The 14,441-nt window shown below is 36.4% G+C and overlaps 1 protein-coding gene across 5 annotated transcripts in view; it reads right to left on the bottom strand.

Moving 5' to 3' along the window:
• Positions 1–1,811: 1,811 nt before the first annotated feature.
• Positions 1,812–14,441, bottom strand: part of Kbtbd3 (kelch repeat and BTB domain containing 3) — a 31,743-nt gene continuing 19,113 nt past the window's right edge. For 4 of the 5 annotated variants that reach the window (XM_021172930.3, XM_085844385.1, XM_029481524.2 and 1 more), the window contains one exon: positions 1,812–14,252. In XM_021172930.3, coding sequence (XP_021028589.1) covers positions 12,650–14,252 — 1,603 coding nt within the window. In that variant the 3' untranslated portion in view covers positions 1,812–12,649. The remainder of the gene's footprint in view (positions 14,253–14,441) is intronic. The other variant, XR_015048902.1, reaches the window with a different exon arrangement.

Here is a 14,441-nt window from a genome sequence, read left to right as displayed (position 1 = left end):
ACTGTAACTAAGACAGTAACCAACTGCAGGATGTAACCCATGCCCATGACTAAAAACTTGGTCAAAAGCCCACAGCTCAAGGACTGGGACCTAATACTGATGTTTTGTTAAATATACATGTTGTTAAACTACCTTTTAAGTATTTGGTCATATCAATATATCAATGCTGCTCTCAACACTGATCAGAGGAGTTTCTTTTTGCAGTGGGCAGTAGTTAATTCATACTTACAACAGGTCTAAGTGCTCATTCTCAATAAATGACTGTTGAGATAATTAGAAACTATCAATTCTCAAAAAACTTGGAGAACATTGTGAAAGAGAAATCACAAAGAATGTAAGAGCTGGAGACATGGTGGTTGCATGCAGGAACTCACTGCAGCTATGATTACCTGCACAAGAGGAGGCAATTGATGCTACTGGGTAGGGGTGGTCATTTCTTTTACGAGTGTGTCCTCTGGTAGGTTGCTCATGAGCATATAGGTAGCACTAGTTGGTTTCAGTAAAAAAAAAATTTTTTTGAGAAAGATAGAGGGGGGAGGGAGGAAGGGAGAGAGAGAACTGTCAAAGAACAAATCAATATATATATTTTAAAAGTTTTGTTTTTAGGGTTAAAAACTATTTCTCGTTTGAAATATGGGCTTACAAGTCAAGGTCTCTTTGTAAACTATAAATAATCACTTAGGAAAAATAAAAACATGAGAGATAAGGGTGCTATCAGAAAACAAATTATAGAAGCAAGAACCCACCAGATAACACTTATCCATTTAGACTCTCAGGCTTCGACTCTCTCTTTTAACTCTATACTATGAGCTTCTGGTATGAGATTCGATGGCCCCAATCTGAAGATGTTCTTGTGGGGGTCCCTACAAATACATGCTGTTTTTTAAAGAAATGATCATGAGAGGAAAGAAAGAATTCCACTTCAACATGACCTAATTAGCTAGTACTGCTTCAAACTTAGAGTTGGACATAGAGCAGCTCGATTTAGACATATTTATATACAGTAAAATTTTGGGGAAAAGTTTCTTGCTAACCATTATTTCAATCCCTTGTGCACAATAAAGGTTAAGGTATGGCTACATAAAAAGCACTTTTTTTGCAAAGTACATGTGGCTCTACAATGCAGATGGCTTCTATAGCTTAGGAGCATACATATGGTGTGATCCCCATCATATTGATGAGGTAGCGGTCACAAGTCTATAAAGAACATATGACACCTCCCTTAAGGATGGGTTCTATTGACTGAAAAGCAATGCTCAAGATAAAGTCTAGTGAGAAAGAACTTGGGATACACATAATAGCCTAGGAGACTCAGGTATGACTAGGTCCTACAGATAGCAATGGTCACCAGGTTAACTACACCCACTTTCAGCTTTCTGAGGTGGAAAATATACACATCCCTTTTGTTGAAGAGACAAGCCTGGTACTTAACATTTCCGGTTTCTCCAGTGTTTATCTGTGAGCACAAAGACCTTATGTGTTTTACAATGACTGGTCCTTTCAAGTCCCAAATAGAATCATTGTCTGGGGACAAAGGATTCAACATATAAGTCTATGGATGACAGCTATATGGAAATAGCATAGGCCTAGCATTCCTTGAGAAAGAGTTCATCAGCCACTGATCCTGTGTATTTGCAAAGAGGTTCTGTTTTTATTATCTCTGGACATGGATACTTGCTGTGTTTTTTTCTGTAGCAGAGGGAATTTCTAAAACCTTTCCACTCAAATGCCACATTCTCAATAATGAGACCTATTATGGTTGCATATCAGCCTAGAACATGTACAAAGAGTTAAGAAAATAAGAGTCTTGACATCCACTTTTCTGTTTTATTTCTGATAATGATAGAATATATTTTTGTTACACATTTCAATAAATTAACATTTTACAGAACTGTGATGTTTCACTATATAATAAGGTTAATCCAAACCTGAAAAAATGTTCATTTTATTTCCCGGTATTTTCTTCCCCCACCTCCCTCATTTTATTTCTCATAGCATATGGCAGGAGCCCCACATTTCACTATCAGAGAAAGCAAATAAGTTACCTGTGTAATAGCACTGGGGACCTACCACAAGTGGAAGAAATATCAGTGAAGCAATTACACTTAGAAAATGGCGGTTGCAAATGTATTAATGGAATTTGTACTTAGTGTCTTACCCATTATTGCCACTTAAAAGGAAACATAGGATTAACTGTTATAGCTACTGAACAATAGATAATGAACTACTAGAAAAATAGGAGGAGAAATTACTTAGAAGCTATAACATCACCTTCAGGAAACAATTAGCTAAAGGTGTGGAAGAATCAGACATAGTCATGATATAACTTAAAAATACATTTTGCTTCATGTGTTGCTAATAGAATTAGTTTCTATTATTTCTAATATTCATATTTCTATTATACATACTGTGCTAATTGCTGAATCCTGAAATGAAGATATATCTCAATTTCTGTAAACTTCTAAGTAAATATATAAAGAAAAAAAGAAATATTTATTTAGTGTGATTCTTACTAATAGATGGCTGTACTTTGAATTATTTCAGCAGCTTTGTTACCCCTAAGAACAGTAACACAATTTAGTGAGCTAGTTAGACCTGTATGGTTAGGAATGTTCTCGAAGGTAATGAGGTGAATAGTGTTTCATGATTGATAATTATGGAATTATGGCCTTGTCTTATGAAAATATCATGTTGTACCCAACTGGACTAATAGCACAATGACTCTCCAATTTTAGACTCATCATAAGGGTAGACTATATTAATCTGTGTGCAAAGTGTCCTGCTCTTAAAAATGTGACTGCTATCTATGGTTTTTATTTTTTTGTAGACTTTCTGTAAGGTTTTTAAAAACTATTTTAAAAATTTGAAAACACTAATAACAAAAATTGTCATTAATGCTGCTTCTACCTCATAACTGCAATTTTGTTACTATCATGAATTATAATATAAATATCTGTTTTCCAGATCTTAGGTGAACCACGGGTTGAGAACCATTTTTATGGACTCTATGAGACTACTAAGGTCTAGAGAGCTAGACCAGAATAAAATGTTTTGAATCACCAATTTCACTGGTACTAGATAGTGAGGTAAATTCCTCCTGTGAAAGATTCCACAAAGCTCACTAGGCTCGACCCAACAACAGCACCACAATGAAGAGAAATTCTCTGTGGCAACCTTATGAAGAGAAATGCAGCCTGGCCCCTGATGCAGAAGTCAAGGTGTTAAGCCCTTAAATAAGAAGGAAAATGAGAATGCACTTTGCAGTAGTAAGAGTTCTGTTCCAAGTACTTGAATGACTGACATGCAGAGACAACAACTTGAGAGCAAGTATGGACGTTCACATCACTGTTGGCAGTTACTTTCAGTGTTAACAGAACATTCAAAAATAATCCTTTGAATCAATATAGTAATTCTTTGCTTCTGAAAGCACTGAATTATAAACTCTAAGACAAAAATCATGTGTTCAAAATGTTTAAGGTAGAAAGATTTTCCTCACCATATTTTATTCCAAGATTATTTTCACTTTGAATATGTGTCTCTAACTTAAGAGAGTTACTGTTTATTATCATCCTGATTAAATTCTCTATTTTGGTATGGATCTGAGTAGGGATTAGGATATCAAATGTAATCTATAAACACACTTTAAATTTTAAGATATAAAGACAGGTGATCACCACTTTTGTTTATATAAGTACCATCTCAGGGAAATAAAAAATTATAGAATTTTTTTATTTGGTCCTTGTTTTTACTCAGTTAAAAGCTTTTCCTGAGTGGTAGAAGGAAGAAAGAGAAAGAATGAGTGAGAGAGGCTGGAAAGAAAATTTCTCTTTAATAAAATCAAGTCCTATTTTTAAAAAGTCTCAAGTTATGTAAAACAATAAAATCAGAAGGTAAATGTTTTAGTAATAGTCTCATCCTAAGGAGATCATAAGGTACAATTACTGTTTCTTATATTGAATATAATAAATATGTTTCCCTCTAAAGTCTAGCCTTTAACTTGAAGGGTTACCTTATGGAGTTGCTTTCTTGGAGACATTTCTTAAACTTATATTTTACTTTCAAATACAAGTTGAAGAGGAAAGTTCCCAGAACAATGGATTCAATTAATCTGAGAACAATGTTCCCAAAGTAACACCCTATATTCCAGTATGTATGTAATCATTACAATATTTATTACTTCAGAATATCAAGATAGTAAACAGATATATCCCTCTCTCTTTGTCTTTGGTTGTCAAATGCATACTTGAGCTAAAGACAATGAACACATATTCAATTTTTCTTAGTATATGAAAAAAATGGAATTTTGTTGCAATCTGTGGTTGCCCTCAAATAAACCAGTTTTCATGAGTCTATACCAATGCAGAGTTAAGTGATATGGGATTTTAGTTAATTTGATTATGCAACTACTCTGCCTTAAGACACTACCTAAACAAAGGTGTACCATATTTTAACCCAGGTTTGAAGGAATGCCCATTAACTTTGGATTATTTCATGTTTTAATCCTTTTCTATATTTAGTAATGCAGATACATACTTTCAAATTTAGGAGATAATATTTAAATACTTCTATATGAATACTCTAATGAGATAAAACAAGACAAAAGATAATTGATGGAGAAATGTTAAACAAATTTTTCCCCCACAGGAATGACAGTAGTCTTCATTACTTTGTTTGCTACTAGTTCTAAACAAAGGCCAGAATGAAAGGAAAACTGAGTTTGAGAAGAAAAAAACTGTAAGAAGTCATAAAAAGATGCTATACTTTGAGAATAGACTTCAGAGATTACAGAGATTTGCACGTTGGAAAAGCAGAATGCTGAGAGCCATAGTGATAAATTCTGTTCTTAGGTAGCAAGGCCACAGGATGTACCAATTTAGTCATGGGACAGATGATGTAACTGGTTTAGTTATGGATCCATTGTGGATAGGGTCCTGGAGATTCTGATTATAGGGCCATTTTTCCCCATCAGTGCAGTTAGATGAAATGGAATCATGACATTAGTGGAGCCAAGCATATGCCTGTGGTGATAAAGAAATGGGCTTTATGACTAGATATAGTATTTTCTTAATAACATAATGAACATGTTTAAAAAGCAATAGAACTAAGTCCCAAACCAGCATAAGCAAAAGCAACAAATCCAAAGTAGATGGAACCAGTTGGTTCTTGACAACAAAGATATGTCAAGAGATATACCAATGGTCATTTACCATATACCATGGTTTATTTACCATAAACCAATGGTCAATGAGAATAGCAGACATGAAGAGGATTTGATAATGTAACATTGTTGGAAGGGAATTGTTTTGCTTATTGGGAGGGGATTAGGTTTTCCTTTTAGGAAGAAATGAATAATCCCTAGATTCACTAATACTATTATTTAAGCACACTTCAGTAAGAAATACCCCAAATAGGTGACTCACTGTTACTGGCTTTAAGAATGCCAGAAAAACAACTATGAGCTTTCTTTTTATCAAGTACACAAAAGAAAGGGCAGAGTCCCCTAACTATGTGCTTAAAAAGCATATACTCTGTGACTGACATTTGAGAGTCTGATTTTGAAAGGACATGAAAATATACTATGATTTTGAAAATACATGTGGCAAAGTAGAAGGAATTTCATTTAGGTAAATTTTAATTGCACAGTTACTACAAATTAAGATTTACAATGCAGCATAGGAAGCCACATTAGTTCTGAGTTGTTCAAACTATATGATTTTTGAGATGTAAATCAGAGGTCTAAAAACCTAAAATGCCAATATCTAATAGATATTAATGTTTAATATCTAATATTTAAGAGCAATTAAATAAGCGTGTCTCTTGCAAAGCAGAACTTTTCTCAGAAACAAGGATACTCATGTTCTCGTTAATGCTGACATAAACATACATTTTGAAATTATAGGTATCAAAAGTCCTTCCATTTCTTTGAGAAAGTAATTCACTTGGAATACTTTAAATAAAATTAATGTCCATGCAAGGTAAGGTATTAAAACCTGGAACCTCATCCCAGCTCCTGGTTAACCAAACAAAGGGTTAGTTCACTTTTATGTTTATTGTTACATTGTTCACAACATTCAGGAATCAGCTTAGATGTCCATTAATGAATGGTTATAGAAAATGTTGGGTATATGCACAATGAAATTATACTCAGCTGTCAAGAATGAAATCAGAGCATCTGTAGGAAACTGGATGGAACTAGAGGTCAATAAGGTAAGTTAAATAAGCCAAATCCAAAAAGACAAATGTTGTATGTTTTCTCTCATACTAAATCTAGATGTTTCTATATCTGTGCTATATATATATATACAGTGTGTGTGTGTGTGTGTGTGTGTGTGTTTGAGAGGGGTGTAGATAGAAAGATGGTCCATCCTTTTGTCTCAGCACCAAACTTTGTCTCTGTAATTCCTTCCATGGGTGTTTTGTTCCCAATTCTAAGAAGGGGCAAAGTATCCACACTTTGGTCTTCGTTCTTCCTGAGTTTCATGTGTTTCGCAAATTGTATCTTATATTTTGGGTATTCTAAGTTTCTGGGCTAATATCCACTTATCAGTGAGTACATATTGTGTGAGTTTTTTTTTGTGATTGGGTTACCTGACTCAGGATGATGACCTCAAGGTCGATCCATTTGCCTAGGAATTTCATAGATTAATTAATGGTTGCTATGAACATAGTGGAGCATGTGTCCTTCTTACCGGTTGAAATATCTTCTGGATAATATGCCCAGGAGAGGTATTGTGGGATCCAGTAGTACTATGCCCAGTTTTCTGAGGAACTGCCAGACTGATTTCCAGATTGGTTGTACAAGCTTGCAATCCTACCAACAATGGAGGAGTGTTCCTCTTTCTTCACATCCTCGCCAGCATCTGCTGTCACCTGAATTTTTGATCTTATCCATTCTGACTGGTGTGAGGTGGAATCCCAGGGTTGTTTTGATTTACATTTCCCTGATGATTAAGGAGTTTGAACATTTTTTGATGTGCTTCACAGCCATTTGGTATTTCTCACGTGAGAGTTCTTTGTTTAGCTCTGAGCCCCATTTTTTAATGGGGTTATTTGAATTTCTGGAGTCCACTTTCTTGAGTTCTTTATATATATTGGATATTAGTCCCCTATCTGATTTAGGATAAAAAAAGATCCTTTCCCAAAACGTTGGTGGCCTTTTTCTCTTATTGACGGTGTAGTTTGCCTTGCAGAAACTTTGCAATTTTATGAGGTCCCATTTGTCAATTCTCCATCTTACAGCACAAGCCATTGCTGTTCTATTCAGGAATTTTCCCCATGTGCCCATATCTTCGAGGCTTTTCCTTACTTTCTCCTCTATAAGTTTCAGTGTCTCTGGTTTTATGTGGAGTACCTTAATCCACTTAGATTTGACTTTAGTACAAGGAGATAGGAATGGATCAATTCGCATTCTTCTACATGATAACCACCAATTGTGCTAGCACCATTTGTTGAAAATGCTGTCTTTTTTCTACTGGACAGTTTTAGCTCCCTTGTCAAAGATCAAGTGACCATACCTGTGTGGGTTCATTTCTGGGTCTTCAATTCTATTCCATTAGTCTACTTGTCTGTCGTTATACCAGTACCATGCAGTTTTTATCACAATTGCTCTGCAGTACAGCTTTAGGTCAAGCATGGTGATTCCACCAGAGGTTTTTTTACACTGGAGAAGAGTTTTTGCTATCCTAGGTTTTTTGTTATTCCAGATGAATTTGCAGATTGCTCTTTCTAATTCGTTGAAGAGTTGAGTTGGAATTTTGATGGGGATTGCATTGAATCTGTAGATAGCTTTTGGCAAGATAGCCATTTTTACTATATTGATCCTGCCAATTCATGAGCATGTGAGATCTTTCCATCTTCTGAGATCTTCTTAAACTTCTTTCTTCAGAGACTTGAAGTTCTTTTTTTTTTTTTTTTTTTTTTTTTGGTTTTTCGAGACAGGGTTTCTCTGTGTAGCCCTGGCTGTCCTGGAACTCACTTTGTAGACCAGGCTAGCCTCCAACTCAGAAATCCGCCTGCCTCTGCCTCCGGAGTGCTGGGATTAAAGGCGTGCGCCACCACGCCCGGCTGAAGTTCTTATCATACAGATCTTTCACTTCCTTAGAGTCACTCCAAGGTATTTTATATTATTTGTGACTATTGAGAAGGGTGTTGTTTCCCTAATTTCTTTCTCAGCCTGTTAATCCTTTACATAGAGAAAGGCCATTGACTTGAGTTAATTTTATATCCAGCTACTTCACTGAAGCTGTTTATCAGGTTTAGGAGTTCTCTGGTGGAATTTTTAGGGTCACATATATATACTATCATAGCATCTGCAAAAAGTGATATTTTGACTTCATCTTTTCCAACTTGTATCCCCTTGATCTCCTTTTGTTGTCGAATTGCTCTGGCTAGGACTTCAAGTACTATGTTGAATAGGTATGGAGAAAGTGGGCAGCCTTGTCTAGTCCCTGATTTTAGTGGGATTGCTTCAAGCTTCTCACCATTTACTTTGATGTTGGCTACTGGTTTTCTGTAGATTGCTTTTATCATGTCTAGGTATGGGCCTTGAATTCCTGATCTTCCAAGACTTTTATCAAGAATGGGAGTTGGATTTTTTCAAATGCTTTCTCCGCATCTAACGAGGTGATTATGTGGTTTTTGTCTTTCAGTTTGTTTATATACTGGATTACGTTGATGGACTTCCATATATTAACCATCCCTGCATCCCTGGAATGAAACCTACTTGGTCAGGATGGATGATTGTTTTGATGTTTTCTTGGATTCTGTTACCCAGAATTTTCTTGAGGAATTTTGCATCGATATCCATAAGGGAAATTGGTCTGAAGTTCTCTATCTTTGTTGGGTCTTTCTGTGGTTTAGGTATCATTAGTAATTGTTGCTTTAGAGAATGAATTGGGTAGAGTACCTTCTGTTTCTATGTTGTGGAATACTTTGAGAAGAACTGGAATTAGAACTTATTTGAAGGGCTGATAGAACTTTGCACCAAACACATCTGGTTTTTTGGTTGGGAGACTATTAATGAGTGCTTCTACTTCTTTTGGGGATATAGGACTGTTTAGGTCATTAATCTGATCCTAATTTAACTTTGGTACCTGTCTAGAAATTTGTCCCTTTCATCCAGGTTCTCCAGTTTTGTTGAGTATAGCCTTTTGTAGAAGGATCTAATGGTGTTTTAGATTTCTTCAGGTTCTGTTGTTATGTCTCCCTTTTCATTTCTGATTTTGTTAATTAGGATGCTGTCCCTGTGCCCTCTAGTGAGTCTGGCTAAGGGTTTATCTATCTTGTTTATTTTCTCAAAGAACCAGCTCCTCGTTTGGTTGATCCTTTGAATAGTTCTTCTTGTTTCCACTTGGTTGATTTTGCCCCTGCATTTGATTATTTCATGCTGTCTACTCCTCTTGGGTGAATTTGCTTCCTTTTGTTCTAGAGCTTTTAGGTGTGTTGTCAACTGCTAGTGTGTGCTCTCTCTAGTTTCTTTTTGGAGGCACTCAGAGCTATGAGTTTTCCTCTTAGAAATGCTTTCATGGCGTCCCATAAGTTTGGGTATGTTGTGGCTTCATATTCATTAAAATCTAAAACGTCCTTAATTTTTTTCTTTATTCCTTCCTTGACCAAGGTATCATTGAGAAGAGTGTTGTTCAGTTTCCACATGAAGGTTGGCTTTCTATTATTTATTTTGTTATTGAAGATCAGCCTTAATCCATGCTGATCTGATAGGATGCATGGGACAATTTCAATATTTTTTGTATCTGTTGAGGCTTGTTTTGTGACCAATTATATGGTCAATTTTGGAGAAGGTCCTGTGAGGTGCTGATAAGAAGGTATATTATTTTTTTTTAGGATAAAATATTCTGTAGTTATCTGTTAGATCCATTTGTTTCATAACTTCTGTTAGTTTCACTGTGTCCCTGTTTAGTTTGTTTCCATGATCTGTCCATTGATGAAAGTGGTGTGTTGAAGTCGCCCACTATTATTGTGTAAGGTGCAATGTGTGCTTTGAGCTTTACTAAAGTTTCTTTAATGAATGTGGCTGCCCTTGAATTTGGAGCATAGATATTCAGAATTGAGTGTTCCTCTTGGAAGATTTTACCTTTGATGAGTATGAAGTGCCCCTCCTTGTCTTTTTTGATGACTTTGGGTTGGAAGTCCATTTTGTTAGATATTAGAATGGCTACTCCAGCTTTTTTCTTCAGACCATTTGCTTGGAAAATTGTTTTCCAGCCTTTCATTCTGAGGCAGTGTTTGTCTTTTTCCCTGAGATGTGTTTCCTGTATGCAGCAAAAGGTTGGGTCCTGTTTGTGTAGTGCATATATTAAGAGATATTAAGGAAAAGTAATTGTTGCTTCCTATTAATTTTGTTGTTAAAGTTGTCATTCTGTTCTTGTGGCTGTCTTCTTTTAGTTTTGTTGAAGGATTGCTTTCTTTTTTTTTTTTGTTATCCTTTGTAGGGCTGAATTCATGGAAAGAGAATATGTGAATTTGGTTTTGTCGTGGAATAATTTGTTTTCTCCATCTATGGTAATTGACATTTTGGCTTGGTATAGGAGCCTGGGCTGGCATTTGTGTTCTCTTAGTGTTTGTATAACCTCTGTCCAGGATCTTCTGGCTTTCATAGTCTCTGGTGAAAAATCTGGTGTAATTCTGATAGGCCTGCCTTTATATGTTACTTGACATTTTACCCTTACTGCTTTTAATATTCTATCTTTATTTAGTGCATTTGTTGTTCTGATTATTATGTGTCGGGAGGAATTTCTTTTCTGGTCCAGTCTATTTGGAATTTTGTAGGGTTTTTGTATGTTTATGGGCATCTCTTTCTTTAGGTTTGGGAAGTTTTCTTCTATAATTTTGTTAAAGATATTTGCTAGCCCTTTAAGTTGAAAATCTTCATTCTCTTCTACTCCTATTATCCATAGGTTTGGTCTTCTCATTGTGTCCTTGATTTTCTGGATGTTTTCAGTTAGGATCTTTTTGCATTTTGCATTGTCTTTGATTGTTGTGCCGATGTTCTCTATGGAATCTTGTGCACCTGAGATTCTCTCTTCCTTCCCTTGTATTCTATTGCTGATGCTCGCATTTATGGTTCCAGATTCCTTTCCTAGGTTTTCTGTCTCCACCGTTGCCTCACTTAGGGTTTTCTTTATTGTGTTTCCTTCCCTTTTTAGGTCTAGTATGGTTTTGTTCATTTTCATCACCTGTTTGGATGTGTTTTCCTATTTTTCTTTAAGTACTTCTACCTGTTTGGTTGTGTTTTCCTGTATTTCTTTAAGTGAGTTCTTGAAGTCCTTCTTAATATCTTCTACCATCATCATGAGATATGCCTTTAAATCTGGGTCTAGCTTTTCCGGTGTGTTGGGGTGCCCAGGACTGGCTGAGGTGGGAGTGCTGGTTTCTGATGATGGTGAGTGCTTTTGATTTCTGTTAGTAAGGTTCTTATGTCTGCCTTTTGCCATCTGGTAATCTCTGGAGTTATTTGTTATAGTTGTCTCTGGTTAGAGCTTGTTCCTCTCATGATTCTGTTATTCTCTACCAGTAGACCTGGGAGACTAGCTCTCTCCTCAGTTTCAGTGGTCAGAGCACTCTCTGCAGGCAGGCTCTCCTCTTTCAGAGAAGGTGCATAGATATCTGGCATTCGGACTTGCCTCCTGGCAGAAGATGAAGGCCTGAAACAAGACCTGTCCCAGAAGCTGTTAGCTTCTGTCGTCCACACTCTCACCTGTGCAGACTAGTCTCAGCGGGATCCAGGGACCAAGATGGCTCCCTCTGGTACTCCGGCAAAGCACTCCCGGGCAGGGTGGACACCCCTCCTCTGGCATGCAAGGTGCCCGGATGTCTCGAGTTTGAAGCAGGGACTGTCTCAAAAGTTCTGTGGCTCCCACCTGTCCCAGAAGTTGTTAGCTTCTGTAGTCCACACTCTCACTTGAGCAGACTAGTTTCTGTGGAATCTGGGAACCAAGATGTCTCCTGCAGATGCTCTGGCAACTCTCTCCCGGGATGGGCGGACACCTCTCCTCTGGCAGGGAAGGTGCCTGGATGTCTGTGCAGACTAGTCTTGGTGGAATCCGGGAACCCGCTCCAATACATTCTTAATAACAAAGATATATTACATGTATATAATATTATATACAATAATAGTAAAGCCAAACTATTCTTAGTATATTGACCAGAAAGTTGAAAAAGCATATTGTGGAAAATTTCTGGCCACACAAAGGTGAAATGAAATCATTTAACCAGCAAGCAGAAAATAGTAGGGATTCAACAATTCTTACATTAGAGTGTTCAATGTGAATTTCTCATCTACTTCTAATTTATCTTCATGTCACACAATATGCAGTATATGAGCCATTTTCACTTCAAGAAAATTTTCCCTTCTACACAGATTTTTTCCATCATTTAACTTAAATAGACATAAATTTGTGATTTTTATTTATATAAGAAAATACTATGTAATCTGGATTATTGAACATGAATTTATATTCAACAAAACTTTGGTAAAATGTATTTTGTATTTTAAACTCCTGGAAACTATTTATTGAGAGCATACATCTATAGTCATTCTTTAATACAAGGAACATTTCAGTTTGCTGAGATATACATATTTTTAACCAATTCTACTAGGTGCAATTTTAGAGCTCTCATGCAAATATTATTTTTAGAAATGATTTGAATACCATGGGTCCCTATATTTGTTGAACTGAATGACCTGACAGTAAAATTCAGTTAAAGCTCTTGGCATTGGTGACACCTCTTCCCACTCTGACCTACTACTGTGGTAGACCTGCACTTCATCTGTGATCTCATCTGGTGCATAATCTCCACCTAATATGTAAATCTTATCCTCAATTCCAATTGCACCTGCATTAAAACCTGCACACTCAAAAGACCCTTCTCCTTTCCAAACACAAGTATCAGGACAAAAACTATAAACCTTATAGGTAGAAAGATCACATATATAAAGGGTACAGTTTACTGGGACAGCTTTAATTAAAGTAGCATGAAAAAACTGCCCAAACTCTGCTACTAGTTCAGACCACTGGTCAGTTGTAGCATTATATTTAAAAAAGCAATCAAGTGATGGGTTGAAAGCATCAGCAATCTCTACCTCAGATCCAAGGACATAAATGATATTCTGGCATGCACTGGCCTCTGGGTAATATATGCCTCTGGGTAAAGGGCTAACTGATGTCCACTCTCTGGACAGTGGATTATAAGATTCAACATCTAAGAGACTTTTTATGTCCTGGGATCCTCTAGTTTTTCCGCCTATAACAAATAATCGATTGAGAGCCATGACTGATGTATGCATGGTTCTTGGGGTTTTCATGGCTGAAACCCAGAAAAACTCATTTTTAGCTGGACAGTAGCACCAGGTCTGGTCAGTGGCATCATGGTAAGACTGTGCAATATGAAGTCGAATCCTTCTACAGCACTTCCCTTTGCAACCACCTGTCAAGAATATTTTCTCTCCATAGCTAGACAGACTAGATCCTGGCAAATCAATCAGATGTGATTGTGGCAATACTTTCCAGGAGTCAGTTTTAATATTATAGCAAAATGTATATTGATTTTCTCCATTTTCCTCAGTCTTATGGATGAATATATATTTTTCAGTTGTGGATGGTCGAGCATCAGGAAAGAGGCCACTAGAACCTTGTACACACTTAATGGCATCCACGATTATGTCAAAACAGTTTGTGCTTTTGAGTAAATACTCTTCATTGAGCAAACAGTCTTGAAGTGTGTCCTCAGATAACTGATGTAATCTTACTTTGGTAATCAAGTGAGGCAGGTGTTTTTGCCTGGACTCTAAGTTGTACTTAATCCATGTGAGGACAGCCTTTAGAACCATTTCTTCTTCAGGTACATTCAATTCATCTGATTCCAGACACTTCTGCAGCACTCCAAAACTCATTTCTAAAAAGTCACTGGATTTAAACAACAAATGAAAGTGATGCTGCACAAAATATAAAGTGTGACTGAACAACTGGGCAGAGCCGTAGCTGTCTGACAGAGATAACAAATGCAAACAATTGACCAAACTGATGCTTTTTATTAAAAAGTCACTGCAAGCTTTGGACAGGAAGGAAACCTGAAGAAAGGATGACAACTGGAAGAACATTTCCACGTTATCATCTGTTATTCTTGTTTTTCCCGTATAGGCATAGTCAAGAAATGCCTTTACAGCTTTGGAGGACAAGTTAGTAATGGTAACACTTCCGTCATCTCTTTCTTTCATGTTTACTTCGAACATAGCCCTGAAAAAGTTAAGAAAAAAAGAAGCACAAGTAAACAGAAATATTTTAATTATAACTATTTTCAATACCACTACACACATGCTTCTTTACCATTTACTTAATTTAGAATGCATTTATAAGATTAATGGGATTTTAATGAATTATTTTAACATTTAAAATAACTATATGGCATAATACTTATCTGCTGAC

This window comes from Mus caroli, unplaced genomic scaffold, assembly GCF_978045245.1.
Source record: "Mus caroli unplaced genomic scaffold, Mus_caroli_1 scaffold_11, whole genome shotgun sequence".
Taxonomy (NCBI): Eukaryota; Metazoa; Chordata; class Mammalia; order Rodentia; family Muridae; genus Mus; species Mus caroli.
This window is presented reverse-complemented; position numbering and strand designations above follow the sequence as displayed.